The 27,544-nt window shown below is 53.1% G+C and overlaps 8 protein-coding genes and 1 non-coding gene across 9 annotated transcripts; 5 read left to right on the forward strand and 4 right to left on the reverse strand.

Annotated features, from left to right (window-relative positions):
• Nucleotides 1-866: 866 nt before the first annotated feature.
• MYCTH_108314 (uncharacterized protein) lies at nucleotides 867-3,037 on the forward strand (the record flags this gene model as incomplete). Its single annotated transcript, XM_003663897.1, has 4 exons — nucleotides 867-1,725; nucleotides 1,795-2,075; nucleotides 2,112-2,718; nucleotides 2,962-3,037. Exons 1-4 carry the CDS (start codon nucleotides 1,106-1,108, stop codon nucleotides 3,035-3,037), a joined length of 1,584 nt encoding a protein of 527 aa, XP_003663945.1. The 5' UTR covers nucleotides 867-1,105.
• An 874-nt stretch (nucleotides 3,038-3,911) lies between these two features.
• On the forward strand, nucleotides 3,912-4,019 carry MYCTH_t108. The gene has a single exon. It is a non-coding gene; the product is annotated as a tRNA-Met (tRNA).
• A 762-nt stretch (nucleotides 4,020-4,781) lies between these two features.
• Nucleotides 4,782-5,543, reverse strand: MYCTH_2127750 (uncharacterized protein; the record flags this gene model as incomplete). Its single annotated transcript, XM_003663898.1, has 1 exon — nucleotides 4,782-5,543. The coding sequence occupies one exon, from the start codon at nucleotides 5,541-5,543 to the stop codon at nucleotides 4,782-4,784; it is 762 nt and encodes a 253-aa protein (XP_003663946.1).
• A 576-nt stretch (nucleotides 5,544-6,119) lies between these two features.
• On the reverse strand, nucleotides 6,120-8,235 carry MYCTH_2306196 (uncharacterized protein). Its single transcript, XM_003663899.1, has one exon. The coding sequence runs from the start codon at nucleotides 8,037-8,039 to the stop codon at nucleotides 6,432-6,434; it is 1,608 nt and encodes a 535-aa protein (XP_003663947.1). The 5' UTR covers nucleotides 8,040-8,235; the 3' UTR covers nucleotides 6,120-6,431.
• MYCTH_2064480 (uncharacterized protein) lies at nucleotides 8,211-9,340 on the reverse strand (the record flags this gene model as incomplete). The annotated part of the gene is made up of 4 exons (XM_003663900.1): nucleotides 8,211-8,677; nucleotides 8,748-8,894; nucleotides 8,999-9,135; nucleotides 9,204-9,340. The coding sequence occupies 4 exons, from the start codon at nucleotides 9,338-9,340 to the stop codon at nucleotides 8,211-8,213; spliced, it is 888 nt and encodes a 295-aa protein (XP_003663948.1).
• Nucleotides 9,341-10,388: 1,048 nt separating this feature from the next.
• On the forward strand, nucleotides 10,389-12,994 carry MYCTH_2306198 (uncharacterized protein). The gene is made up of 3 exons (XM_003663901.1): nucleotides 10,389-10,642; nucleotides 10,704-12,373; nucleotides 12,493-12,994. The coding sequence occupies exons 1-3, from the start codon at nucleotides 10,546-10,548 to the stop codon at nucleotides 12,844-12,846; spliced, it is 2,121 nt and encodes a 706-aa protein (XP_003663949.1). The 5' UTR covers nucleotides 10,389-10,545; the 3' UTR covers nucleotides 12,847-12,994.
• A 396-nt stretch (nucleotides 12,995-13,390) lies between these two features.
• MYCTH_2127753 (uncharacterized protein) lies at nucleotides 13,391-14,996 on the reverse strand (the record flags this gene model as incomplete). Its single annotated transcript, XM_003663902.1, has 2 exons — nucleotides 13,391-13,974; nucleotides 14,522-14,996. The coding sequence occupies 2 exons, from the start codon at nucleotides 14,994-14,996 to the stop codon at nucleotides 13,391-13,393; spliced, it is 1,059 nt and encodes a 352-aa protein (XP_003663950.1).
• Nucleotides 14,997-16,185: 1,189 nt separating this feature from the next.
• MYCTH_2306200 (uncharacterized protein) lies at nucleotides 16,186-17,670 on the forward strand. The gene has a single exon (XM_003663903.1). It carries the CDS (start codon nucleotides 16,531-16,533, stop codon nucleotides 17,470-17,472), a length of 942 nt encoding a protein of 313 aa, XP_003663951.1. The 5' UTR covers nucleotides 16,186-16,530; the 3' UTR covers nucleotides 17,473-17,670.
• A 5,421-nt stretch (nucleotides 17,671-23,091) lies between these two features.
• On the forward strand, nucleotides 23,092-25,555 carry MYCTH_2306203 (uncharacterized protein). The gene is made up of 4 exons (XM_003663904.1): nucleotides 23,092-24,074; nucleotides 24,150-24,694; nucleotides 24,786-25,076; nucleotides 25,159-25,555. Exons 1-4 carry the CDS (start codon nucleotides 23,365-23,367, stop codon nucleotides 25,278-25,280), a joined length of 1,668 nt encoding a protein of 555 aa, XP_003663952.1. The 5' UTR covers nucleotides 23,092-23,364; the 3' UTR covers nucleotides 25,281-25,555.
• Nucleotides 25,556-27,544: the final 1,989 nt, after the last annotated feature.

Raw genomic sequence — 27,544 nt, forward strand, 5'->3', positions numbered from 1 at the left:
TGGAAACTGAAAAGGCGTTGCAGTCTGGGAGACAAGTGTACAATATTCTGGGTCGAGTACGAGGTGAGCAGCTTTGTTGCCACCGCCTGTACATGCGCCAAAGCAGCAAAGACAGCTGGGGAGCCCTCGCGCGGAGAGGAGAGGAAGCACAACAAGTCTACATGAGCAGACAGATCCTAATTACGCCTCATACGGAGTATACTTGCCACTATCATTCCGATTCTGTATCGGGTGCAGGATTTCTTGTCTTAAGTAGTACCTAGCTAGATAGTCACTGCCCGGTGGCAGGTGTCCTTACCTGATAATTAATCGAGCAATTACCACAGCTTGAATCATAAAAGGCCAATTCAATTCTTTCCTTTGCTCTTTGGTGGGACTAACCATGTCTGTAGTGCTTTGCAGGAGTCCCCTGGTCCAACCTGGCTCCTCGGACTGGGAAGCGGTAATTAGCCCTGCAGTACCTTGAACGCCTCTCGTTTCGGGAACAGACCGAGGAATGATACAGAACGCTTTCATATCTTAAAGAACATCAGTACTTGCAGTTGGTGACGTCCTGTGTCGTCCACACAGGGAAATTACCCCTGTTGCGCGCCAAGTCGAATCAGCGCTTGCGTTGTGCCTCCGAGCCAGCTGATATGTCGGCGCTGAAATGACAGGCCGACCAATAGCAACGCATCAACAGCCGAACGGGGGTTTGGAGAAGGGCCTGGCTGCACAACTCCACTATTCCGAGAACAAATGGCGGCACAAGGAGATGCGCCCTTGACCTAATTAGTGATTACACGAGCGCGTCCCTTACACTTCCATTGCCTTCAATTCCATGCTGACGGGCGCTCATGGCCTTCCATTTCCCCCCTCCCCCCTCCCCCCCCTCTCCCTTGATTTCCATCAGTTAACGGGTGTCCCAACCCAATGTATTCTTTTTTTGGCCCGATCAGTCGATCTGATCCACAGGCTCGGTTTCTTATGATGGCAGCTGTGGTGGTCGCGCGGGAATCCCCGCGTTTTATCCACGTCTTCTCTCTCTCTTGTCTCCTGTTTTGACATTCGCATACACAAACCTCATCATCCTTTCTTCTTTCGGAACCGTTTGCAATCCGGGTATATGTCGAGAGAGACAGACTGCTCAGAGCGGGCCTTAGAGAACTTCTGTGGTTCCTGTTCGCGTGCAGGTTGCTCCCATGGCCATCACCGCGCCCCCAACAGGCCGGAGATGCTGAATCGCTCCCAGAATGCATTTGCGATGCCCTCCCAAGACCGTCCAGGCTTGAATAAGCGTACTCTTCATCGTCAGCCGAGGTTGTCGCCCCCGGGCCGGCAACGGGAGTCTCGGTTGGCCACTCAGAGCACGGATGATGCGGAGATCACCCGTTCTGAGAAGACAGCGAGACACAGTGATATACCCAGGGCGCTGGTGGATGTGCATCATGACGTGCGCAAGAGGACTGTGATCGCGCCGTCCGAAGATGCCAGAGTGGCGACCCGACTCGCAACCCCACCCCTTGCACCACACCGATTTGGTGATTGGGAACCAACGGCATTGACTGCACGCGGCCGCCAGAGCTTGGAATGGGAAACGGAGACGCTGCTGGACCCAAACGGTACCGGTCCGGACGGCATGGCATCGTATCCCTGCCCCTATAGAAAGCGGAATCCGGCGAGATTCAACATCCGCGACCACGAGGACTGTGCCCGATCCCCCTTCGATTCCATTCGAGCGCTGAAGTGAGCACGTTCGGGCGCCGGACTTCTCGGTTGAGTGGGCTAACAAATGAATACCTATTAATTAACTAGACAGCACATCATCCACTATCACCAAAGGAAACCTGCTCTCCGTCAATGCCGGCGATGCAAGGAGCGATTCGGGGCGGAGGCCGAGCTCGAAGAACACCTGCTGTTGCCCAAGGACCGGATATGCGATGTGAAAGAACCATGTCTTGATGACTACGAAGATGGAATAACGGAAAAGACAGCAAGCATACTAGCCGCAACAGATGGTGATGATGCTCGGTCATGGACCTGGCAGACGATATGGTGTCTGTTGTTCCCAGGTGACCCCGAAATACCAGACGCAGGTACGTCATCTTGCCAAAACTACCTTGGGTAATTAGCCCACCTTTGCAGCAACAAAGCCTCATTCTTCGCAGAATTTCACCCCGTGGCCGAGCTCGCCGAGGTAGAGCAGGCTTTTGATGAGGGCCAAGGGAGTCTGAGAGAGGAGCTACGGGAGAAGCTCGAGCTGCTGCTGCCCGAACCTGTCGACCCAAGCTATCTCGGTTTCCTCACCGGGCAGCTGGAACTCGTATTTGAGACGCACCGGATCGACGTCATAAAACGGACCCTAGCCCGCTGTCGTCCAAATGTGTTAATAAGCGGAGAAGAGCTCTCTCGGACGCAGACGCAGCCAGCTGAGCAACCGAGCGTACCCAAGAAGCCGAGCCGCAGGTCCAGGCGGAGCACCGTGCTTCAGGCGCTCCAACGCAGCACTCACGCCCCGTACCGGAGAGACTCCTCGGCAGGCGGAACAACAACCAGGAATATTAATAATGAGAGTCACCAGCTCGGAGAGCAGTCCCTCCTCCGGAGTGCAGAGCACCACCCCTCTGCGAGGAAACCATCGCCATTATTACACGCCAGAGGCTCCCTCTCCGCCGCCGGCCCGCGCGACTCGCGCGACTCCGGCATCGGCTTGCCCTGCGACACATGCTCGCTCGAACCGTGCCGCTGCGACGAGGCGGCCGCCCCCGACACGAGCGCCGCCCTTTCCACCGCCACTGCCATCACCACTACCCACCACAACCAACATCATTATCATCATCACCATCATCATCATCAGCAGCAGCAGCAGCAGCGGCAATACCAACACCAACATGGCCATGGACAAGAACATCGCATTCCGGCCCGCCGGTCGCGGTTGACCATCCAGACCGGAGAGCTGCGCCTGAGCTACACGGGGTCCAGCGGCGGCGAAGACGGCGGCTTCTCGCCCGAGTCGTTCAAGCAGAGGCTGCTGCGGCAGCAGCTGATGGGTGCTTGAATTGGCCCTGTTGGGGACGCTTTACCCCGGTACTTCAGTATGCCGATGTATGTACTTACCGACCTAAGGTACCTAGCTAGGTACCTTGCATAGGGTTGACGTAGAAGGAGGAGCGGGATAGTGGATGGGTTATTTATTTAGAAGGACTAAAAGGTTAGACGGTGGTGGAAGGAGACAGAGATGGGGAGAGAGGGGGGGTTGGACGGAAGAATAATTATGCTGCGGTGACTAATAATTAATTAACGATTGTTGTCTTTGTGTATCGCGAAGGGTTGCGGTAATTATGTCGAAATTTCGATGCTCTTGATTTGGGCGGGACGAGGCGCGTTATCAATGTGAAACGCAGAAGGGACGCCGTAATTGCTGTTTCCAGCAATTGCACCTAATTATATATCAATCAATGAGTGCGAGGAGACGTTCAGTTGGCTGTAGACTAGGGAACAATATCACACATGGCAATTTCTAGAGTATCAATCGTGCGGGTTTGCTCATTGTTAATCAGGCAAAGATGCCAATTTCCACCTCGTCGTGCTTTCCAGATTGCTCTCCTCTGCCTTCCTTTGAAACCTTCGACAACCGGATGGAAATCGCGGTTTGCAGGTGTGCACCTTGGCGGTCTCAACAGCTACATCCACGAACAACTCGCTGGTTTTGAGCATGGCAAACTGGTAACAGATTGGCAATCTTCTTTCAGAGTTGCCTCGGCCTTTGGCCAAATTTCGCGACAACTCAAGGCCGCAAGCGCGAAATTCTGCCGCTGTCAACCGCCTCCTCTATGCCGTACTAGGTAACGACACGACTCGGGCGGCTCTGCCAAGACCGTGTTCCTCTTCATGAACCTGGTCTCCAGTCCAAAACTGCCAACAAATCGCAAGGGAGCTTGGCTCAGTCGGAAGAGCGCAGGTCTCATACTATCGTATGACCCGGTGCCCTCAAGCACCAGGATATCCTGAGGTCGTGAGTTCGAGCCTCACAGTTCCCATACTATTTTGCGCCACACCGGCCTCCTTTTTTTTCCCCATGATTCAGTTTGCAATTTTTGCCCACCTCTGTTGTAGTATGATCTCAGCTTTTTACCACCGTCTAGCTCCCTGTTGTCATGGTGGAATTAAATCGCAAGTAATTGATACTAACTAAAACACCCCGACTTGTGGTGTATTACGCTTCGCACACCTCTCGTCGATGCCCACAATAGGCATGAAGCTTCGCCTCAAAACCCGTGAGCTCGACCTTGTCAGGGTATGTCTATACCAACCGCGAGGGACATACAGCCCTAGTAACACCTCTGTGGCGAATGCACGTTCAACTGTAGGCGATAACGGGGGGAAAGAGCACCGCGGGAGGCTAGAAGTGCGGCATCAAGTGGCCGCTCAGAGAAATATCGGAGGATTAGCTTTTTTATAAAAACGAAGCTCCTTCCTTCGCTCTTTAGTGTAGATACATTTCTGAGACTCGGTCACTAAAGCTTCGCTTTAACAAGAGATAGACTCGGGCCATCGCCGCGTTGTGAGATTGCTTCTTTAGCCGAGCCGTGGTGGGATATTACACACACAGTGGTTATTAAATTACCTATAGAAGCAGATGTTATCGATTGGTAGGTGCAGTTGCGAACCTTCGCTGTCTCGAAGCGGCGTGTCTCTAGCGGCCTAGTTTCGTCCCTGGAGGAGGTCCTGGCTCGCGGCCGTCTAGGTAGGATGAAGGATTCTGGTCTCATGGCATAAGTGCTTGCAAGAGTTTGGAATTTTCAACTCAAATCCCAGTCGTAATAATCCAATTCGCAGGCACCCTTTGAATCCTCCAAGGCTACGTTCCCCTTCTCTCCCGGCCGAAAAGGCAAGTCGCCATAGGCTGGTCCAAAGAGGGCAACGCCACCGTCTTCGTCATCAGAGTCTTCCGACTCTGCACCGTTCTCCGGCTTCCCGCGAGATATCTGGTCCGGGCTGGGCGTGCGGTCAGGGCTAGCCTGCGACGGAACCGCAGCCTCTGGACCCGGTGTGGCAGACGTTGGCCCTTTCTGCGGCTTCCAGTCACCGGCTCCCTGGAGTGAAAGAGCTCCATGATTCTGGAGTTGCTCCTGGTGCCGCTCCCGCTGCTGCTGCTCCTTTCCCTCCTCCTCCAATTGCTTCATGCCAATGGAGAAAATCGCGAACAGGACATGCCCGGCAAATGCGACCTGCTGCTGGTACGATAGAAGAGCGAAAGGGTGGACCCGTGACCGTGACTGCGACTGCGACTGTGAGTGCGGCTGCGAGTGCCCTGGTTTGGGGGCAACAGGTGACTGAGGTGCGATACGCAGCTGGGTCGCCTTGGGAGATGCCTTCGATTTCGCAGGCTTTCCTGGATGACTCTTGTACAGATGCCTCATGAGCTGGTTGCGTGACTTGAACTTTTCCCCGCAAGTTCGGCAGGTCGTCCGCCACTGGGATTCCTCGGACGTGTCTGGCCGCGGCTCATCAGTTGGCTGCGCCAGCGCCTGGGGACGGAATTCGGGGATCGTCGGGTCCATTGAGCGTTGAGAGAGTGTGAGAAGAGAGCGAGTGTGTGTGAGGAAGTGATGGTGGTCGGCGACTGGCCTAGCGAAAGGGTCGTCGATTCGTCGTTTAGTGGTTTATTAGATGCATCGGCGCGCTCACTTCTGAAGAGCCGCTCCTGCTGCTGACTCGCACAGGCTTCAAAGTCACGAAAGGGACGCCCGTGGCCTGCTCGTTCTGTTTCGTTTCTGCAAAAAAAAAAAAATGCTATGTTGTAGAAGTGGATCCCGCCGAACTCAAATCAATCGCTTGCATGGTGGATCCCGAGCTCAACGACCCGGCTATGGTACCCCGTCTCCGCAAGGCGGGGTGATGCTTCGGTGGGTGTTATGTGGGGTACCAAGCGTCGGAAGACAAGGGAAACGTACCAGGTACGTAATGAAAGGACTTGAGTTGAGAAGGTATGAGAGAAAAACACGAAAAGATCAAACGAGGAGGATACTTATTGAACGGTAAGAAATAACCTCTCAAAAGGCAACAAAACTTCGGAACGAAGCTTCAACTATGAAAACAGCAATAAGCTAATACCTATAAATGATGCTGTAAAAGATATCTGGTATGCGTAGCAGATTTCCCATGTACAGTACCTAGTTTTCACCTCTTGTCTCCTGTACTGTGTCTCGCGCCCAATCTACATAGTACCGCCTGTTATCACCATCTAATTAAACACTTCGCTAAGTTGATACAACAAGTGTACTGACTTGACGTGAGCCTCGGCCCCTAACCCTCTGAGAACGCCAACGCCATTGCCATTTCTCGACTAATTAAATGAACCCTTGCCGTGTCCGTTACATCATTTCATAAGTCATTTCTCATTACAAGATCTCATCAAAACAGGTTGCCGGACATGGTCGCCTTCTGCCTCATTCCTGGTTCCTTTTCAGGTCCCCTGATGATGGAAGTGGCGCCTTCTCTGTGGGCCGGCCATCAGCCGGCTGAGGCGCTCGTTTCTGCGTCGCATGTTGCTGGGCGGACTCGCTTGCGGGAGATTCTTTCCTCCCATCTGACACCGAATCCTCAATGCGATGCAATGGCGGCCGCCTCACAACAAGACCTGAAGTGGCGGGTGTGGGCGGGGTCGATTGCTGCGGTGCCGTATCCTGTTGACTGGCATAACCTGTCCGAACGCTTGGTTCCTCTGCATGCCTCACTCGTTCGACTTCGACATGGTCTAGTGGCGGCCGCTGCTCTACTGGAGGCAAGCTCGCGGCTGCCGGCTGTGGCGCTTGCAGTGCCCTATTCTTTAGAGTCGCGTCATCCGTCTCAATGCTTGGCGCTTCAATCTGCCTCTTCTCTTTGGTACGACTCGATGACAGCTGCTGCTCAGTAGCAGGCGAACTCGTGGTCGGGGGGGAGGCCACTTGCGTTGGTGGCGTATCATGTTTGGCGGCGTCGCTTATTTGATTACTTGGGCTTCCGCCTGGTCTCCCTGCTTGTTCGATAATATGGGATGCCGGTTGCCGATCCAATGGGGATAACCTCGTGGTTGCTCGCGGCGGCACTTGGTACTCTGCTGCTGTAATACGCTGTGCCGACCCTTCACCAGCCGGAACCGCTAGCCGTCCTTCCGGCCTTGAGTCCTCCATTTGCTCTGATGCCTGTGTTGACTCAATGACCGAAGAGACTGTCGTCGGTGGTTGGGCTTCATTCTCCTGGTCGTCCGACGAGAGAACGATCGCTGGCGAGTTTGGCCCCTCATGGAGGGTAACGACTGTACCATGAGACTTTGTCTTCTCAAGTTCAACAGACGGCCGCGCCGGAAAGACGGACTCGGAGGTGCCCTCAGGACTGTGGGTGGTCGGTAGCCCGAGCATCGACGACTCAGGCCCACTCGTCGGTGTTCTCGGCGGTGGTTTGGGAGAGTGTGCTCGAGGGTCGACAGAGTTGGATCTAGATACGCTACCACTGAAGCTGCTTGCTCTTGAACGCCGGCCTCGGGGGGCAGCCAGGCTGTCTTCGGGGTCGACAGTGGGTTCTCCCCATTGTCGCCTTATCTGGGCTAGATTTCTGTTCCGAGCAGGTTCCCCGGGAATCTCGGGAAACCCGGTCGCTTTGCCCTGTTTGAAGGCTAAATGATCGTCAAACCGGTCTGGTGAAACCCTTTCGAGGGCAGTCGCCACTCGGATTAGTTTCTCTGCGAATCCGCGCTTGTTCGTTCCGGCGGAGGTGTTGGAATCGATTGGGTGGATACCGAGCCCATGCGCTCCGTCTTCGTTGTCCGGGAATGTTTCGGTGCGGGTCGGCGAGAGCACATGCACAGGTTCTGTGTCGTGCCTCACGATTCGCGTGTCGGCGTTACCCATCCCGGCTGGCGAAGGGTGTGGTGGTTGTGCGTTTTCTGGGTTGTCGTTGAGCGAGTTGGGGCTGCTGCTGCCGTGCGTATGGTAGATGCAGTGGCAATGGCAGTGGCTCAGAGGCTCTTCGATCGATCCCTCTTTCTCAGCTTTCTCAAGGAATTTTGCCAACAACATGTACAGGGAACCAATCGCAGCGAACACGGAAGCTACTATGCTGGACCATTGGCCTATGTTTCCAATAGGCTCAATTTGGTAGAACAGCGGTGGGCTCCAGAAGTTGAGCTCGCCGACGATAATAAGCGTCAGCACGGCGCCGGCAAACTTGGCGGGATGGTCAGTTCTTCTCTAGTCTTCTTCAGCAAATAAGGACGGAATAGCACATACCACCGGGATCTCAACAACGCTGAGCAGCCGTCTGATCACATCATTGACAGTTTTCATGCCTCTTGGAGTGGCACCGTTGGTTCCTTCGATGACCTCGTCGACATCAGGCGTGCCAAATTGCTTGCTCCAGTTGAGTTTCGCTATCTTGTTCCAGATCGACACCATAGATAGGATGCCGGGCACGCAGGAGGCAGCGGCGACGAGGGTAGCAGCCCCAAACGTGAGGTAGTATGGTTTTGGAACTAAGTTGATGTTGTCGGCCGACCCAGTTCTCATGGGGGAGAAGGGATTCCCCTCCTCGCAAACCAGGCTGCAGTTCTGCTTTGTGTCGCCGGGGAAGTTGTCCAGATGGTAGACTGGCCTCCCCGTGCTATCCCTGCAATCTTTCGCTTCAGTGCGGAAAAACTCGACGGTCAGGGCCAACAGACCTGTTGGGATCAGGGTCAGCCTTGAAACAGTGCTGAGCAACATCAATCACACAGCAGCATAGCCACTCACCAGCTACGACCAAAACGGTCCATACGAAGAGAACATTGCGCCCGGGGTTGTTGAAATACGTTCGAGATAAACGGACGGTGGCGGGGGCTGTCAGAATGCCAATGGAGCACATTTGGAGGGCCCCGTAGATGTCCATATCAATGGCGTCTGGGGGACATGGTTAATTAAGTGACAGTCCATGGGAAGGGGAAGGGGGAGGGGAAGGGGAAGGGGTGGAGCCAAGACAGGATTCCGCAGGGAGTGCATATTACCATCCGTATGTAGCGACGCGAGCACGATGGCGTGAATAGCTGCAGTAGCCGGAAAAATCAGGGCAGCTGCCAAACAAGCGTTCCGCAGCCATTCTGTTTTCCGGGCGAGAACACAGGCGGCCACCAAGACGTAATACCTGGGATGTTGGTCAGCCCCGCGGTATCGGACCGACAGCATCGCCCACCACTCTGCGGAGAAACCAACAATATTCGAGAACCCCCACCATATTGTCCGCTTAGCGGCCAGCTACACACAACCTGAAGGGGTTCGGGATCGGAAGCGTTGGCGACGGTCCGGCCGACAAGAATATCCAGCGAGCTGGGAGGAGGAAGGACCGGCATTCGGTTTAGGGTTTAATTAGCTCACGGTGCCCGTCGTTGCTCGGGCAGTCGAGTTTGAATCCTGGGGAAGCAGCTTCGCGTCGATGAAGGTGTAAAAGAATAAAAGATTAAAGAATAAAAAATAAAACAAAAAAAACCTTGTGCTTGGCTGAGTGCTTCCTAAAGAAATGGGAAAGGGTGGATAAATGGAATTGCGGCTTCGACCACCACGGCATCTTGCTGACGAATCCGCAAGGCTGAAGGTGTGCGCATTCGGTCACACAATCGAGCTAAGAATGTGGAAGAGAGAATGCGGGGAGGACCGACGGGGAACGATGGATGGGGTTGGTATCAAAGGGTAAAACAGGGCGAGAGGCTTGGGGAATGTCAGCTGGAACTCCGGGGAGAGTAGTCCGCAGAGCGTGGCAACACGTGCTATTCGCCCATCGCTTCTGGTCTTCAGCCTTCGTTCTTCTAGCGTGCTCATTCTCCGACAAGTCGAGAATGCTGTGCGGAACAGACCGGTACCGCGGTGACACCGAACCCGTGATCGACTCGGCAAACCACGAATTTGGGAAGAAGAGCCTCATAAGAGAGACCCTGCTGACGGGCACGCTCGCGCCAAGCGCGACAGAGCCAACATTGATGCACCGTATGATGCACCGTAGTTGGGCAAGTCGGTGGACGCAAAGGGTTCGGCGGGGAGAGAGAGCATAATTAACACTCAGCCCCAATCGAACCCGATGTTGTCGGACCCCGCAATCCTTCCAGAAGGGGGAAGGTATGCATGCGAATCTTGGCCCTTGCCATTTGCCCAGAATCGGTCGTGGCTGTGCTTACCTTTGGGCTTTGTGAGAGGTCGGTGTCCGAATGAGTGTCTGGCCGATGCAGATGCAAGGTGCAACGAGGATGCCAGCCATCGAGCCGCACCTCTTACTACGTATGTATGTACTGTACAGTACTTCCACCGAAGGACCTACAAGCCCTGCCGATGCACGTGGACCCCATGGCAGATCAATCCGACCTTGTGTACGGAGTGTACGGCTTGCGCCCCACCTGCGGCTTGTTGGGCTTTTCGCTGTCACCGCCTCCCCCACCCCCCCGGCCCCTCAGAATCATGGTAGACAAAACGAGTTTTATCGTGGCGACCTGACACCGAAGCGACTGCTCGCGCGGCACTCCGAATTCAATGTGCCGTCACATTTCGGCACAAGAGAGTCGACGACATGGCAGGGGACCAGCCGCAAGAAGTCGAGCGCCCGGACTATGAACAGATCAAGTCGTGGAGGTCCATTGTCACACTCGTCGTCTTCATTCTCGCAAGTAGGTCGATTCTGGCACGGTATATTGCTCTGACCGCTCACACCGATCCTCGCTTAATTAGATGTCGTCGTTCTCTTTCCCTTCCACATACCACTCTACATCCCTCGCAGGGTTTTCAACATCATCTGCGACGGCCTGAGTGCTTTGCGCATCATTTCGCCCCGAGAGGCAGATGATGAAAAGACCGAATCGCGACATGGCGCCGGCAAGGTCACCTCGTCCTTTGTGCGCTTCAACTTCCCCATGAACATGGTCACGGCACCCCTCATTGCCGACCTCTTCCTGCTGGCAATTTTGGCCATCGGCCGCAAAGAGGTAAAGGAAGGAACATATGGCGCCGACAACATCTTCCCGCTCGACATCATGCTCTTCTTCCTCTCGCTAGCGTATATCGCTATCTCCATCGACGCTTCCGGCATCATCCGCTACCTGGCGTTCAAGGTGTTACAATGGGGCGGCGACGCCGGCCATCGTCTCTTCTTTTACCTCTACGCCTTTTGGTTCGCCCTTACCAGCTTCGTAGGGAACGACCCGGTAATTCTGTCGGGCACCGCATTCCTGGCTTACATGACGCGCGTCTCGAGCAACATAGTCCATCCGCGGGCCTGGATCTACAGCCAATTCGCCGTGGCCAACACCGCTTCTGCCATCTTGGTCTCGTCCAACCCGACCAATCTCGTGCTGGCGGGTGCCTTCAATATAAAGTTCATCGTCTACACGGCACATATGATCGTTCCCGTTCTCGCCACCGGTGTTATCCTGTTCCCTTTTTTGCTCTACATTGTTTTCAACAACGAGGCACTCATCCCGCGTGTGATCAAGATGCACGAGCTCCCCGCGGAAGCGAGGACCCGCAAGCCCGTCAACCCAAACATCCCACACGCCAGAGGAACCGCGGAGCAGCAGGAGGACGCAGCCGGCGAGCAAGGAAAGTTGTTGTCCCTCGAAGAGATTATCAATCCGTTCTTGGATCGCAAGGGCGCCGTCTTTGGCGCTCTCGTCATGGCAGTAACCCTGATTTCTGTTCTGGCGCTCAATGCCTCTGCCCAGATCACGGAAGAGAACCCTGTCTACTGGGTCACTCTGCCGGCCGCATTCGTCCTGTTCATCTGGGATCTGTCGTTCGGCTGGATACATCGACACGAAACTCGCGAAATCGCCCGCAAGGGACGCGAGGAGCTACAGCGCCTTCAACTGGAACAGGCTTTGCGGAGGGAACGGGAGAGGATGGCTCACGCGGCCCCCGGAGAGCGGTTCGCGTCGTCTGACGAATCGGTCTCCGCGCAGGTGGGTGCGCCGAGCGGCGGGTTGGAGCCTGGTGGGAATGTGCTTGGAAAGGATAGCATGGACGGCAACGTGACTACGACCGGCACGACGCCCAGCAAGTCACCAACGCAAGAGTTTCGCGGGGCGGGGAACGAGAAGAGCGCCGCACACGGGTCTCTTGGGGAATCGCAGCTCCAGAAACCGCCTCGGCGAGCCACGCTGGTATCGCTTGCGAAGGATGCGTTCACGTGGTCACAGGAGACGTTTCCAACCGCGACGGCGGTGATAGCTCATCTGCCGTTCGCGCTGGTGCCCTTCGCCTTCTCCATGTTCGTTCTCGTTCAGGCGCTGGTGACCAAGGGCTGGGTGCCGATCTTTGCTAAAGGGTGGGACGCTTGGGTGAACAAAACGGGCACGATAGGAGCCATTGGCGGCATGGCGTTTCTCTCCGTCATCTTATGCAATGTAAGACTCCCTTTCTTCCTCTTTTTTTCTTTCCTTTTCTTCTCCTTCTTCTTCTTCTTCTTTCCATCGTTTGTTGGTGTTCTGTGTTCGTGTACTAATTAACCCGCAACTCGCACCAGTTCTCCGGCACCAATATCGGCACTACCATCCTGTTGTCTCGCGTGATCCAGGCCTGGCAAGTTCTCTACCACTTCAAAGAGACCGAGATCTCGGACCGGACCTTGTCGGCAACCATCTACACCATGGCCCTGGGTGTCAACTACGGCGCCTTCAGCACCGCCTTCAGCGCGTCACTGGCCGGCCTTCTCTGGCGCGACATCCTTGCCAAGAAGCACATCCACGTCAAGCGGCTCGATTTTGCCACGATCAACCTGCCCATCATCGCTATCGCCATGACGGTTGGTTGCGTGGTGCTCATCGGCGAAGTGTGGATCATGAAAGACGACACACCAGCATCGGATCGATATGCTTAAACTGCTGAATACGCCGGATCGTTGATTTCACTATTTAGATTTAGATTTGCCTTTGGTTCTACCCCACGTCACGAAGTTATGATGAGTACATTGTTGTGGTTGAGCAGAAAATAAGGGCGAGCATTATGAATCTTACGTTATGGTAGACACTAGAGAGATGCGCAGGTCCGACTTTGGACGACGACCGATACGAATTTACGTTTCAACAAGCCGACATCGTAAAACAGAGGATATGCTGACTGTTGTACTGGGTCGATCGCGTGATCCGTACCTCACAGCGACCTCCTGCCCTGCATATGGATCAACTGGTATTCATGATGCTTCATTTTAGGCAGCAAACGGCCCAAAGCGTTAGAGTCTCAGAGGTCCAACCTCATCTCCCGTTTAGAATTAAACCAGAAAACAGCGCAGCCTTTCCCTGGTTCGATCTTAAAAAAGATCACCCTACTTACCTCCGGTAATCAAGCCAGGAAGGCAATGTGCTTCCAAACCTGTTTCAGGCTTGTGCTTCTTGCCATGTATTGTAATTATCCCGCTATGGTAATCACCAGCTCTGGAGACTTTCGTCATCGGAGCCCACCGTAAGAGCCGTGGAATACGCCGGAGAAGGCCCCAAGGAGTAGACGCGTTCGCCTGCCACCCCATCGTGGAATTGCCAACCGTCGTATCCGAACTTGACGCCGGCGCAGGAAAACATGGCTTCCAGGCGGTGCATGTCGAGTCGTCCTTTTGTGGTGGGAATACAACTGACGCGTCTCAGATGGGGGAAGTGACCTTGGGAGACGGCACGAGCAAGGTCGGCCATAACGCTGATCTCGAGGCGTAAGTTCAGCCAGGGATTGTCATCTACCACAGCCAATTGCAGCGAGACGAGGGAAGGGGGCAGAAGCCGAGTAAGGATGCTATCATCCTCCGCCGATCCGTCTATCATCTGGTACAGCAGGGTTGTGGTGAGAAACAAGTTCCGGAGGGCGGGGAAGGTGTTCAAGCTGCTCTCGAGCTCGGCAAGAGAGCGCGCACTCCCGTCTTGGGTTTGCGAATCCACATCATATTTGAGGTGCAGGGTGTGCAGGGTGTTCTTATTCCTGACCAGACACGCGATGATGTCGGATGACAGGAACTCGGTGTCTAATCATGCGACATACAGGCACAGTCAGGGTGGATGTTAGTCATGGCCATGCTACGATAATTATAACGACTATTAATAGGAGTTGTGGCTAAGCTAATACTCCCAGCCTTTTGAAATTCTGACTTACAAGACTCGCAAGAAAAGGACCTCGAGGCCAACATAGCGGGAAAGAAATGGTTCAAGACCCGAGTGGCTGATAGAGCTGTGGGCGATGCATACGTTTCGAAGACTCGGGAATGTATAATTGCTCAGCTCGCTCAGCATATCATCGTCGCACACGTCAAGGAACAAGCTTCGTATCATGAAGGAAGCCAGGTCAAGAATGCCGTTATGGCTGCCTGTGTGTATGTCGCAACAGGGATGTCGAGCGTCTCAAGAGGAAGGCTAGAGTGCCGGAAGCCCTTAAAGATGCCGCAGGGATGGCCATCAGGCGCACGCCTCCTAAGACGCTAAGAGTCTTGAGGCAAGGAAGGCAGGCCAAGAGCATAGCGAGCAATCCTGGTTCGCGCAAGGGGAGATCGGGATCCTTCACATCTCGGAAAGAACCAAGGAAATCGGCAAGCCGGATTCCGCGAGCGTGGGCAGCATCCTCCAGTACGGAGTCGGCCTCGGTCTCGGGGATGATGAAGAAGTGGGTAAGGCATATATACACCCTCTTCACCAGGGCAGCGAGGTCCTTTTTCCGTGCCACCGTCCGGAGGAAGGCTGTGAGGCGATGACTCCAATCGTCCATCAACGACGCCGACGAGTCGCCGTAGGCCCACGCAAACTCGTGGTAGAGTATTTCTTGGGCAAAAGGAAGGAATCTCCTGGAGACCAAGCACATGGCATGCAGAGCGGAAACGTCCACCGCGTACCAGGAGCGCTCTTCCCGCTTTTGCCCGGTGGCGGGGAAGTATGCGTGCGGCGTTTCGCGTGTTCCTTGGCGACAGTGCAGGCAGAAATTGCGGAGAATGAGCGAGATCAACTCGTCTGGAAGGCTGGCAAGCCCAATCGGGCCAGCTTGATGGTCCAGTTCCATTGTTTCAGCGAATTTCAATCAGAGATGCAACGGGTGAGAAGAAGAGGAGTAAGGGTTAAGTTTAATTAATCGGAAATGCCCAAACAATCTGCGGGCATGCGAAGGAGGAAACTGGGTTTATAATTACCTGATGATAACCCTAACCCCAGAACAACCTTGGTTCGCCAACCGTTCAAGGTGCAGGCAGGCATTCACAGATAGCGACACTATAAGAAGGCGGCCGGCTGTTTGCTGATTTTGGGGGACGGGAAAAGGAATGGCCACCCAATGGTTACTGGTATGGAATTATACACTGCATGTACAGTACGCATGCAGCAGTAATCAGAGTACGGTGAGTGCTTTAGGTTCAGGAACTTACGTTGTACTCAGTATTGATCGTTGAAAGTTGAATTGCGGCAGGCGCCACGGGGTACATACCAGGTACCTAATTACCAATGGCCACTAAGGTTCTAATGTGAGGGTTGGAGGCATGGGAAGGAACCACTCCTGGCCCGTTGAGGGCACCAGCAGCGTTTCGTGCCAGTGCGAACTTGTGGGATCACAGATGCCTCACATGATTTCAATGGTTGGTTGCGCCGATGCACTTGGATGTCCTTCCGGACTTGCTTCTTCGTTTGCTAACATTGCTGGTGTCTGGAGTGCCGGAAATGCACCAAAGGCCTTGAAACAAACGCACAGCGTCGATCGAGAGCAGGAGTACCTACTTAGGCCAGCCTAAACTTCGTGGCGACAAGGCAGCTCAGATACCTTGCCTAACCTTAGGCCATTTTAGTAAGTGTTTGCCTAGACCAACCTAACCCCTAGTGCACCCACCAGAGAAATAGAAGCTACCGAAGGTAAACTTGACTATATTAACTAGGCGAATTTGTTTATAGACCTGTTAATATAGGCTAATTCTAGTACTTCGCCTATGGATTTTATCTGTAAGTACCTTTATATAGGAAACTATTAGGAGAGTAACATAGTATGATAATTATGTAACTGGCTTGCAAAACTGTCGCAAAACGTAGGGCATGTACATGTACTGTATAATTACTAATCACTAAAACAAGCGCAGACTTTTATTGGAGCGATCCAGGAGATCGGTCGTCGGAGGTCGGACAATGCTCCCGCCGACCGATGCAACCACGGGCACAGGCTAGAAGGGACAAAGAGCAAGGGTATACGCATGATCCTATGTTTCGGCATCCCATCGCCACGCCGACGAGAGCAACGCATCGCGGCCTCGGATGGTGGAATCGACCAGATTTGTCAGCCCGGCACGAGCCAAAAACCGAATTCCGTCGGCCTCCGGGAAGAACTTTGTCCTGGGACGTCTTTAAAAATGGCACATGCTCTCGCTCTCTTGTTGTTGCGGTGTTATCACATCAACTCATCCAAGCTCGCGGTTTCATAGGTCCTATTGGAGGCCACTTCGCACTCTAGAACCTCGAACACACACAGAGATCGATTTACCTTGATTGGCCTCAACGCTCGCTGAGCGCCGTCTCGAACCCATCAGCAAACAGCAACAACAACAACAGCAACAACAAACATGGCCTCTCCCAGTGTCATCGTCTTCGGTCCGACCGGCGGCGTCGGCTCCGTGGTGGCGCGGACGGCGCAGGCCGCCGGCGCCCGCGTGACCCTGGCCATGCGGGACCCGAGCAAGCCGGCGGCGGCGGACCTGCCGGCGACGCTGCCGCGGGTGCGCGCGGACCTGTCGGACCCGGCGAGCGTGCGGGAGGCGGCGGCGCAGGCGGGCGCGCGAGCCGCCTTCCTGTACCTGGTCATCGGCCTGCCGGACCGGATGCGGGCCACCGTCGAGGCGCTCCGGGACGCCGGGGTCGAGTACGTCGTCTTCCTCAGCAGCGCGTCGCTCCGCCCGGGCGTCGACGTGCGTGCCGTCACGCCCGACCAGTTCCTCCCCTGGCAGCACGCCGGCGTCGAGGCGGCCCTCGACGACGTGTTCGGCGCCGCCGGCTACGTCGCCGTCCGGCCGGGCTTCTTCGCCAGCAACCTGCTCCAGTACAAGGCCGCCCTGGCCGCCGCCGTCTCGGGCGACGGCGACGGCGTGGTGCGGGTGCCGGCCGCGGAGGCGCGGCTGGACTTTATCCTCCCCGAGGACATCGGTCGCGTCGCCGGCCGCCTGCTCGTCACGCGGGACGCCCGCGGTCCCGTGACCCTGTTCGGGCCCGAGTCCCACACGTTGCGGGAGGCTCTGGAGCTCGTGGGACAGGCGCTGGGCAAGCCGGTGGTGGTGGAGGAGTTCGCCTCGGCCGACGAGGCCGCCGGCTACCTGATCCAGACCGTGGGCTATCCGGACCCCGTGGCGCGCTACCTGGTGGAAATTCTGAAAAGGCGCGCCCAGGATCCCTCTCCGGAGGAGATCAAGGAGCACGGGGAGGCCGCGGGCAATATCCTCAAGTATGGCGGGAAGGAGCCCGGCAGGCTTGTCGAGTGGGTGGAGGCCAACCGTGCCAAGTTCCTCGAGTGACGGACCCGGGGGATGAGTCCGCGTCAGCGTCAGGGGCAGCAGGTTTCGTGCGGTTTGATTTTGCTAAGGTGTATGAGATGTAATTAATACATACAGTCTACGATGAATCACAGAGTTGTATCGATCAATCCGTACCTCTCATTTACCTCAGAGGTGATTTCGCTGTCGCTGTAGTATTATTCGGAAAAGAGAACCTCCCCCGATCTGGTCAAACGTCGAGCTGAGACTACTTTACTGCCATCATGGGTGCGCACGATGCACCGCCCCTGCAACATCAACACGATTGCTCCTCGGTGGTATCTATTATAAGTCTGAATGTCGAGTTAGTTCCGACTAACTTTGGGCGAATGACATCCGACAACCGAGAGTCCGGTTCTTGTAACGGTAAAAAACGGGCGTACTGTATGTATGTATGTATGTACATCCATAATCGATCTTACGCAGCATTAGTGGTAACCTAGACGGTAATGCAGGGAATTATTGCACCAAAGCCGCTACAATATGTCACGGAAGCAACGCTGGGGGTAGAGGGCTAGGAAGTTCAGCACCAAGTGTAAGGTAAGCTGCTCGACACGAGAATGCATCGACGAAGACCTAGGTATAGGTGATAAACATACATCTCAATTCCACGCTGGCTATTTTGTCTCGATTCTGAAGTGGTAATTGAAAGTTCATACTCAAAGATCAATACACCTTCAACCCAACCACCGTGTCATCCCTCTTCCATGCCAATGTGTTTGCTAGACCCAGTACAATTCCGACAGCAGGTTGGCTCGTTGATACGTGTGGAACCTTCATTTTCTCCTTCACTGCTGAAGCATTACCAGAATCGCCAGGCGGCAAAGAGATTTGCAAGACACCACACAACTGTCTGTCAATGAACAATATGGCCGTCAGCGAAGCAGGACAAGCTTCTCCAGCACACTGGATCATCAATTTATTAGGCACATACCGTACACGCTTAAGTGTAGCACCTGACACTCTGGACCGTATCGGAGACCCAGCCGCAGAAGCTGCGGTACCCGGTCTCATCGATCGTCGCGATAAAGCCATCCTTGCAGCTGTCCTGCTTGTAGATGTCGCAGCGGACGCCCTTCCGCGTGATAGCAGAGCAGGCGTCGAAGTTGGGCCAGCTCTGGCACGAGTTGAGCGCCGCGACGTTGAGGTAACCTCCGGAGCAGTCCTCGCCGGAATACAGGGCGATGTCGCCATTGGACGGCGGCGCCGAAGGGTTGCCGCAGTCGGCGAGGACCGTTGAGGCGGCGCCCGCGAGGAGAAGAGCGATCGAAGTGAAATGCATGGCGATTATGATGAATGAAAACTTTTGAGGTAGGCTTTTCCTTTTCCCGAGCTGAGAAGACAGAGGCAGAAGGAAAGAAGTCTGAAGTGGCCTTGTTGTGTGTTGCTTTTCGTGTGCAATCACGAGCGAGGGGCCCGGGCTATTTATGCTTCAGAAACAATGGAGAATGGTAAAGTCTCGGCTCTCTCTCTCCATCTCCATCTCTTTCTCTCTTGCTCCGCCACAGGGTGTTGGAGTGGTTCATCATGTTGATCGTCCTCGTTCCAGCTGCTATAGCATACGAGGAAGGTATTCAGTCCGAATCAAACCACTCTCCTACCAATGTAGTGTTGGTATTCAACACAAACCAACTCCCAAAACTAAAGTAAGTATCCAGTCCGAGCCAATCACCGTCATCTCTTGGGCCCAAGTGATCGGGTTGCTGAAAAAAGCCAGCAAAGCGACTGCTTCTACATAGGTAGGTGAGCAACAGGGAGCGGCATCTGCCGATCTTGCTGATCGATGGCCAAGTCGCAGGTCAAAACGTGGCTGAGGGTGGCTTGGTCGCCTCTGTAGGGTTGTAAGACGGGTGCTAATCCAGTCCGGAATCTTCATCCCCTCACGGCGCCGATCATGACTTTAGTCGGTGATAGGTGAGCCAAGAGCATCCAAACTGGTACGTGTGGAGTTAACGTGGAGACATCTTGGTTTCCTTTATGTAAGGTAAGGCGTGGACACTCCACGTACCTACCTTTTGGGAAGCTTAGCAGTCGGCTTTCAATCCTCTGTCCGTAATCACAGCCCCTTGGTCAAGTCAACAACGTATTACGCAGTCGCCACACTACACTACTCCACGTAGAAGGAGAATTTGCAGATCCAAAAGGGCTAGGAAAGGCCAACTGCTCACCGTCAACTCATAGAATCTGCCCCCTATTAAATACGAATGATCAGAAGTCTGACCCCAGATATATATACTAATTAATGCCTTACTTGGCATAATGACCCAGCCTAACCGGAGCGTTGTCTCCTCGGGCTTTTTGATATGGTCAAGCGACGTGATGAAGCATGCGCCTATCCTGATCCTCCCAATTGGGCAGGGAAACTGAGACGATTAATACTTGAGGGATTGCTAGACTGAAACATCCCTAATAATCGTCCCTCTGTTTCTTCATTATCGGTACTTTGACAGAGAGAACCATTTTTACGTTCATCTGGCGACTTGCAGATAGTAGAGAATATTAGGCCCACTGTGTTTTGAACTGCTCGTCGATCACCTTCGTGTTGGTCGCCTGATCCGATCCCAAGTCCCAATTGACAGAACTGGTAGACAAAACTATTCGCAACTCTCTCCCATAAGAATCTTACAAAGTAGGTCGGCCGAATTAAACTCATAGGTGAAACAGGATATATGTAGGTAGATAATTGAAACGATACACATTGAAGAGCGAAGGAAGGAGTTTCGCTTCTATATAAACGGCTAATCGTCCTGATTAATCTGTAATTAATACACCCATTGGATGCGACACTCTTGGCATCCGGCGGTGCTCTTTCCCTCTCTATCACAATCGAAGGTGCATTTGAAGGGAAGCTTCATGCCCACTGTGGGCCTCGATGAGGGGTGCGCGAAGCGTATATTACCACAGTAAGGATATTTTAATAGCGTATTCGCAGCCGGATATAATAGGTGGACTTTCCGAGCTTGTTAATCCCCAGTCAAACTTTATTCTGGGGCTGACCAAGTGCTGAAGCATTATTAGGAAGGTGTTGACTCCCCGATTGTGTAGCTGCCAGTAGGCTCAGCTGTCGCCTCATTGCTCAGGTATCCGCAAGCTCGCCGCAGAGTTACCAAAGTTAACAGCCAATCGTCAATTTAGCAGGTGATTGCTTGCTGTCACGTCTTAATGTCGTATGAAATCACAGCTACGTGTGACTTGCAGCAAGGAATGCCCCTTTTGTTTGCTGAAAGGTTTAGATTGGGGTTTATTTTCATCAAACAAAGGCAGTCCTTCCTCTCCTCTTTATCTCATTTCTTTCCCGACCTAGCAAGTAATAGAAATCATGCAATGCGGTACAGTCTTAAAGTTGAAGCAAGCCTCTGGATCCCTTTTCCTGAGGCAGCAGCATACCTCGAAAATGGCGGCGATGACATCAATGCCTGTCAACGGTTCGTGATTCTTGCGAGTGTGCACCACCGGCCGCGCGAAAACGACGAACAGCTAGGTCGTAATTAGAGGTCGCCAGGGTACCCCTCAGCATGCCGTGACCGGTAGCGCCACGTTTAAGTAAGTTGTCGGCAGGAGAGCGGAGGGTATTGTTTTTCGAATCTGCTCTGAACACATCGCCCTTGCTACAGCAGAGTCAGATATGGGGCAAGATCGGCTGTACATAGCGGTATAAGTGCTATAGCAGGCACTCCTAAAACTCTTATATAAGCGTTAGGAGTAGTGATAAAATGCATTAACTCTCTTAAGTGCCGGAGATGCTAGAAGGTACTGTCTAAATATATATCGAGCCGTAGTCTATCATTCCTATTAGTAGGTTAGTCAGATCTGACCCCCTGGTAATCAAATCCTGTAATTAATAGCCGTCAAGTGTCCCACCCGGTTCAATGAATCCTTCCCGCAGCAGACCAAAAAAAAAATATTATCAAAGAATGAGAGACCTCTAGGGCTGTATGCCAAGTCTTGGTAAAGCGACCAGAATTGACCATCGTCTAGTATATGCTCTTGGATGGACAATTAGAGCCCGTCTGAGTGGCTTGCGCGATTTGAATCTAATTTAGACCCTCCCAAGAATGCGCAATCCTTATGCGGACCTGGAATTGAAATCTTTATATTCCGATAGCTTTCCCTCGCAGCTGACAGCAATGGGCGTATCAGCTGAAACGTGCTGTTGCCTCCTAGCTCGAGGGCCTTAGCGTGGTCTTTGGGTAGTCTCCTGTCAGCCTGTATACTGTTGACGCGACGCAAGTATAAGAGCCAAAGATTTTGATGAAACTGTTTAATCAGTTTCGGTGCTGAAACTCATCTGATTTTAAATAGTGTTAAGCGAGCCGTTTTGAGGAATGACTCAAAACTCCCAAACCACTAAATGGCGGTCGGTCCGGCGAGCGAGCAGCTCTCGCTTGCCTTTCATTAAAGGACACGAGGTTTTCTTTCCGTTCAAATATCCAGCTATCACACCACCAGGCGAATGCAATCAGTCCACCCACGCTTGCAGTATTAAATACAAGCAATTCCATGGATCGAGTTTCCGAAAACCCGGGAGGACGCTGGATGAAATAGCAGGCCGGCAAAAGTCATGGTCTCAGGACGTGGGAGTTCCAGCAGACTTGACGGATACACTCTTGTATAAGGTCCGAAACAATGGTGTGTCTTGTAATAATTATTAAATTGATCTTCCAGCTGACTACCTAGGTAATTACCTGTAAGTTCCATCGTTTGCTCCAAGACTTGAAACAATTCAAATACAGTCAAAGCAATACAATCAAATCAACGCAATTCAATGCAAATCCGACAGCCTGTAAAACAACTTCGAGGAATATCTGCTTTGAATTGCGTTGACTATTGGGCTTATTGAGTGCCCCAAAATTACCTCTACCGACTTCGCACGAGGATGCGTTCAACCACGGCAACGGCCACAAAGAACTCTCCCCTGTGTAAATAACCCTTGACCCCAGAATTTGGCGCCCACAGCATCTGACGGATAGTTTAAACCAGCTGTAATCCTATATTTATTTTTTAATATGTACTTTGATCGCTTCTGAGAGTCGTGAGGCCTAAGGAAAGGGAGGCAGACGGGAGGCAGACTCTTATGCGGTTAAGGCTATGGTTACATATGAGACCCGCCGTTTATGTCAATCAATTTGAACAAATAGAAACAACGCACATGTATTCGGCTGTGTGGCGAAGAAAATCAAATATTGCCCTATGTGTGCTTTGTTTGAATTGTTTCGAGCCTTGGTTTGCACTGAGTTCATTGCATTTGCGTTGTCAAGTGAACTGTTTGAAGCAGATGATAGTACAAGCTTATGCCGAGTCTCACTTCAACCTAAGGTATCTTACCTTATCTAATTGCACTACGTAATAAGTCACCTACCTTCGGTCAGTCAAAACGAAGGCACTTCTTGTTGATTCCTTTCAGTCGAAGATTGGGTCACGAACCGGGCCAGTACTCATATGGAGCAATAGTACCTCGTAAAACCAGGGGAGAAGATTAATAAGGTACCAATGGACTCGGTACCTCGGCCATCCAATCATAACAGGCCCTCGAAACATGTGCGCTCTGGGAATGCAAACCACCCCCCACAAGCTACTCCGTACCTCGCGCAGGAATGTTGCCTTACCTGCAGCTCGCTCGAATCCATTTGCGAAGTCCGAGTACTACCCAAAACATGGAGCGATAGGCACGAAGCGTGAAAGTTCCTCTCTCGGCCACGTGCTCGTGGACGAAGTTGTCTATATTAAGACTTCCTGACAATCGCAGTCCTCCAGCTTGTGACGCTCTCAGAGTCCGTGATTCATGTAATTAGATGCCTTTGATGAGGGGATCCTGGTACCGGTTTCTGCCTCTTTAACCAAGTCACAGAACCTCTCGCGGATTTTGCAGCAAGAATGCCAATGCCGTCCCTCAGGCGCCTCGCGGTCGTGGGCCTCGCCTCCCATGCCGCCTGCACTTCGATCAAGTACACTACTCCTCCGGCGGCTTCCGTTATTTGCAACGAACATTCGTACACGTACCAGGGCCTTGCGGGATACGGCTCCTTGCCCTCGGATGCGCGAGATCAGTATGGCGATACCATCAGCTTCGGGTCGTCAATGGCCATCAAGAATTGGACGAGGACAGGGAACAAGTACAAGGGCACCATGTACGGCCTTCCGGACCGCGGATGGAACACGAATGGGACGCAGAATACGATCCCGAGGGTTCATGTTTTTGAGCTTAGCCTCACGGAAACGGAGGCGACCGTGTCGAAACCGTCTGGCCCAAACGTCGAGTTCAAGTACCAACGGACCATCCTGCTCCACGGACCCGACGGCAAGCCGATGACCGGCCTCGACCCTGACTTCACCGGCGGCCTGACCTATCCCGGATTTCCCACAATGCCCGCTGCGACGTACCCAGGCGATGGATTTGGCGGTCCCGGTCCGGGCGACAAGCGCATCTCTCTGGACGCCGAAGGCCTCGTTGTCGAGGAGGACGGGTCCTTCTGGATCAGCGACGAGTATGGCCCATTTTTGTACAGATTCGACGAGAAGGGACGGATGACGGCCGCCATCCAGCCACCCGATGCCCTCCTGCCCATTCGTAATGGCAACGTCAGGTGAGATGCGCTTGCGAGAAGAGGATAATTAAGCAATTCCACGAACCATCGTATCTCACAAACAAAAACATGCAGTTTCAACTCCAACACTCCACCCATTTACGACAGCAGCCTGGTACCGAGCCCAGAAGACCCCGACCACGGCCGTCAGAACAACCAGGGCTTTGAGGGTCTCACCATCAGCGCCGATGGCAAGACGCTCTGGGCCATGTTGCAGTCCGCCGCCGAGCAGGACGGCGGCGCTTCGTCCTCTAAGCGCCGTAACACCCGTCTGCTCAAGTACGCGCTCAGACGAACCGACAAGAAGAAGACGAAAAACAAGAAGAAGGGCGGCGACGTCGAGGTCACGTACGAGGCAGAGTACGCCGTGCCCCTGCCCACCTACGAGAACAGCAAGGGCAAGACGCGCGTCGCCGCGCAGTCCGAGATCCACTACGTCTCCGACAGCCAGCTGCTCGTCCTCGCCCGGGACTCGGATGCCGGTCGGGGCCGGGACGACCCCCTGTCTCGCTACCGCCACGTCGACATCGTCGACATCTCGGGCGCGACCAACATCGCGGGTCCCAGGTTTGACGACGTCCGCAACGGAAACATCACGGTGGGGGGCACGTCTGATCCTTGTAAGTTCCTCTCTCTTAATCCAACGCTGACTTAAAAGTGTGATCACCTGCTAATGTTGGGTAATTATTAATCACAAAACTGGTGTGACAGCCGACGATCTCGTAGATGGCATCACCCCGGCTAAATTATGCCCTTTCATCGACTACAACCTCAATTCCGAGCTCAACAAGTTCAGGACTGCCGAGGGCGACCTTGTGCACAATGGCGAGCCGGTCAATCTCGGGCTCCTCAATGAGAAGTGGGAAGCCCTCGCATTGGTGCCCGTCATCCCGGACACCAAGGGAAAGGGAAAGGACGAGGGCGGGACCTGCGGAGGGAAGAGGGACGGAGACGAGTATTACCTCTTCACGCTGTCCGATAATGATTTCATCACCAACAATGGTAGGTCCCTCTCTCTGTTTCTTCAAAAAAAAAAAAAAGAGTATAAGAAATATATGTGACTCTGTTGTTAACACCGGGGAAGGCTACGCAGACTTCGGCAAGATCCACTACGTGGATGATTCTGCCACCGTTCCCTTCCTCAATAGCCAGGCATTGGTCTTTAGGATCACCCTACCTAGAGGTAGCAAACCTCTTATTTCATGAAGGGACGGGAATGAAGGTGAACCTACCACTTCCAGGGGTTAATCTACCTTGATATTATATGTATCATTGTAAAACTTCATATAATATAACCTCTACGATGGTATAATAGTCTTCACTACTTCATTACAATTCATATAAGATGATCTCGCTTTGGTATATGTATTGCTCCAATGCCGTTTAGGAACGTTGTCATTAAACGAACCCTGAATCTCTCTAGCCGTTATTATAAAGTGGGCTCCATACAATAATAGTTCATATATTCTATTCCATTAGTGACAACGAGCTTGGGGGAAAGTGTACTAGAAAATGAGTACGAGCGGGAGCGACTTTAGTATTGCTCAATGATTACGGTGCTTACCCTAGGCTGTATGAGTTAGGGTAAGGTAGTCTCGGATTGCTTGTCTACTTGCTTCTCAAGCCACCCGTAGTAGTCTGGTCTGGTATATTTCCCCTAGCCTCTTTAAAGCAGAAGAAGCAGCCAGCCCGTCATCTACCCACAATACACGCACCAACGGTAACTGTACCCGTTGTCGTAGCAGCCCTACAGCGTATACGGAACGTAGATACCCGGGCAGTTACATTACACGCTACAATTGCGAGGCAGTGACTATGTCCCTCATGATGAAATATCTTAGCGACTTGTGACTTGGCTCTAAGCAGCTAATAACTTAGTTCCCATATGAATAAATAAATCGAGCAATCTGTACCTGATTAGATCGATGATCTAAGCTCTTGGAACCCCTTTTAATCATATCGAGAATCCTATGTTTCTATATGGAGTAATTAACTCTCGGTCGGTTAGGTCAGGTACCTAGGTACCGGTTAGGTACCTAAGGTACTTTTTGCATTTGCGTATGCATTACGGAGTAGAGCTATCCTGTTAAGAATACTCCGTGAGCCCCTACGGCAATGTAGGTACATGCTAGGTTCTCGGATGTGTACGGATTATCTACTGATTAACACAGCACAAAATGATGAAATCTGGAGAATGCAAGCGTTCTTCGTAGAATGACAATCAACTGCACTATTCAGAGGTAGGTAATTCGAGAACTTCACACTTCGATAAAACAGAGACCTTCCCTTCTAGGTATCTCACGCCAATATATATAATTACAACAAATTATCAGCATTTCATCTATCCTTTTCATGTTTTGCTCCTTACTTTTATGAAAGACAGAAACAAACACACGTGCGACGACTTCATCCTTGCCCGTTTCCACTCTTCCTCCGAGTGCTCGGAACCTCGATATAACCTGGTTAAGTCAAGCATAATTATACCAAGATCCCCCCTTGGTCCACGTGTGACGGTAACTCTTTGCGGGTAGCGCATCTGCGTTTCCGGGACCAAATCAAGTTTCCGCACGATCTCCCAGCCCCCGGCGGCTTCCAGGTCCTTCTCTGATTTGTTCCGCTCATTCCCGCATACGTAGGTCTCAAAGGTCCACCCAACCAGAGTACACCATTCCCTGCGCGACCCTGTCCTGCCCGCGGTTCTTTATCGCAGCGCAGCATAACAACAGCTGGACTAGCTGCAGGAGCCGTGACAACGAAGCCGCGAGTGGAGCAGTTGTCTTAAACTTCCCTCTCATCCCTTCATGACGTGTACGGGTTCTTTGACCTGTTTTAGTGATGTACTTGGAGCCACACATACACGGTCTTAGGCCCAAACAGATCGCTGGCGTTGGTCAAGAGGAAATATTCACGCCCAAGCACCTGGATGATATTGTGGTCTGAACGAGGTGAACTCGGACCCTATTAGGTCGTTTCCCATCCGTCCGTTATAGGCCCTGAACCCTCGATCAAGTCGATGCTCCCCGCCTCCTGAGGCCACAATTCGGCGCTTACTTGGGGGAAGGCTTGAGACACAAGATAATAATCAGAGACAGAACAGAAGGCGCACATACCCGCCCAATGCAGGCAAAGGGGATCTCTGGCAGAAGAGGGATCGTCGGCGGGTGGGATACACGTATGTACCTGCATGCCGGCACATCGGACCGCCCGAACAAGAGATAGCAGGGGGGGTTAGCAAGGGGTAGCTGCCGCATCCCAACCCACCCAACGGCCCCTCGACGCCGAGCAGGTGGCAACGGCGAGGTGCGGATACCATCCCATCCATGGAAAAGAAACAACAGAGATGGGCATTGTCGCGCATTAGGCGGCCAATAATGCGGAGGCTGGCTCCGTATCCCACCATGTGAACCTTTTCTTGCCCTACGAACCGGCCCTCTTCCTCTTCTTCTTCCCCTCTTCTTGTTCACCCACTG

The sequence above is a fragment of the Thermothelomyces thermophilus genome, chromosome 4 (genome assembly GCF_000226095.1).
Source record: "Thermothelomyces thermophilus ATCC 42464 chromosome 4, complete sequence".
NCBI lineage: Eukaryota > Fungi > Ascomycota > Sordariomycetes > Sordariales > Chaetomiaceae > Thermothelomyces > Thermothelomyces thermophilus.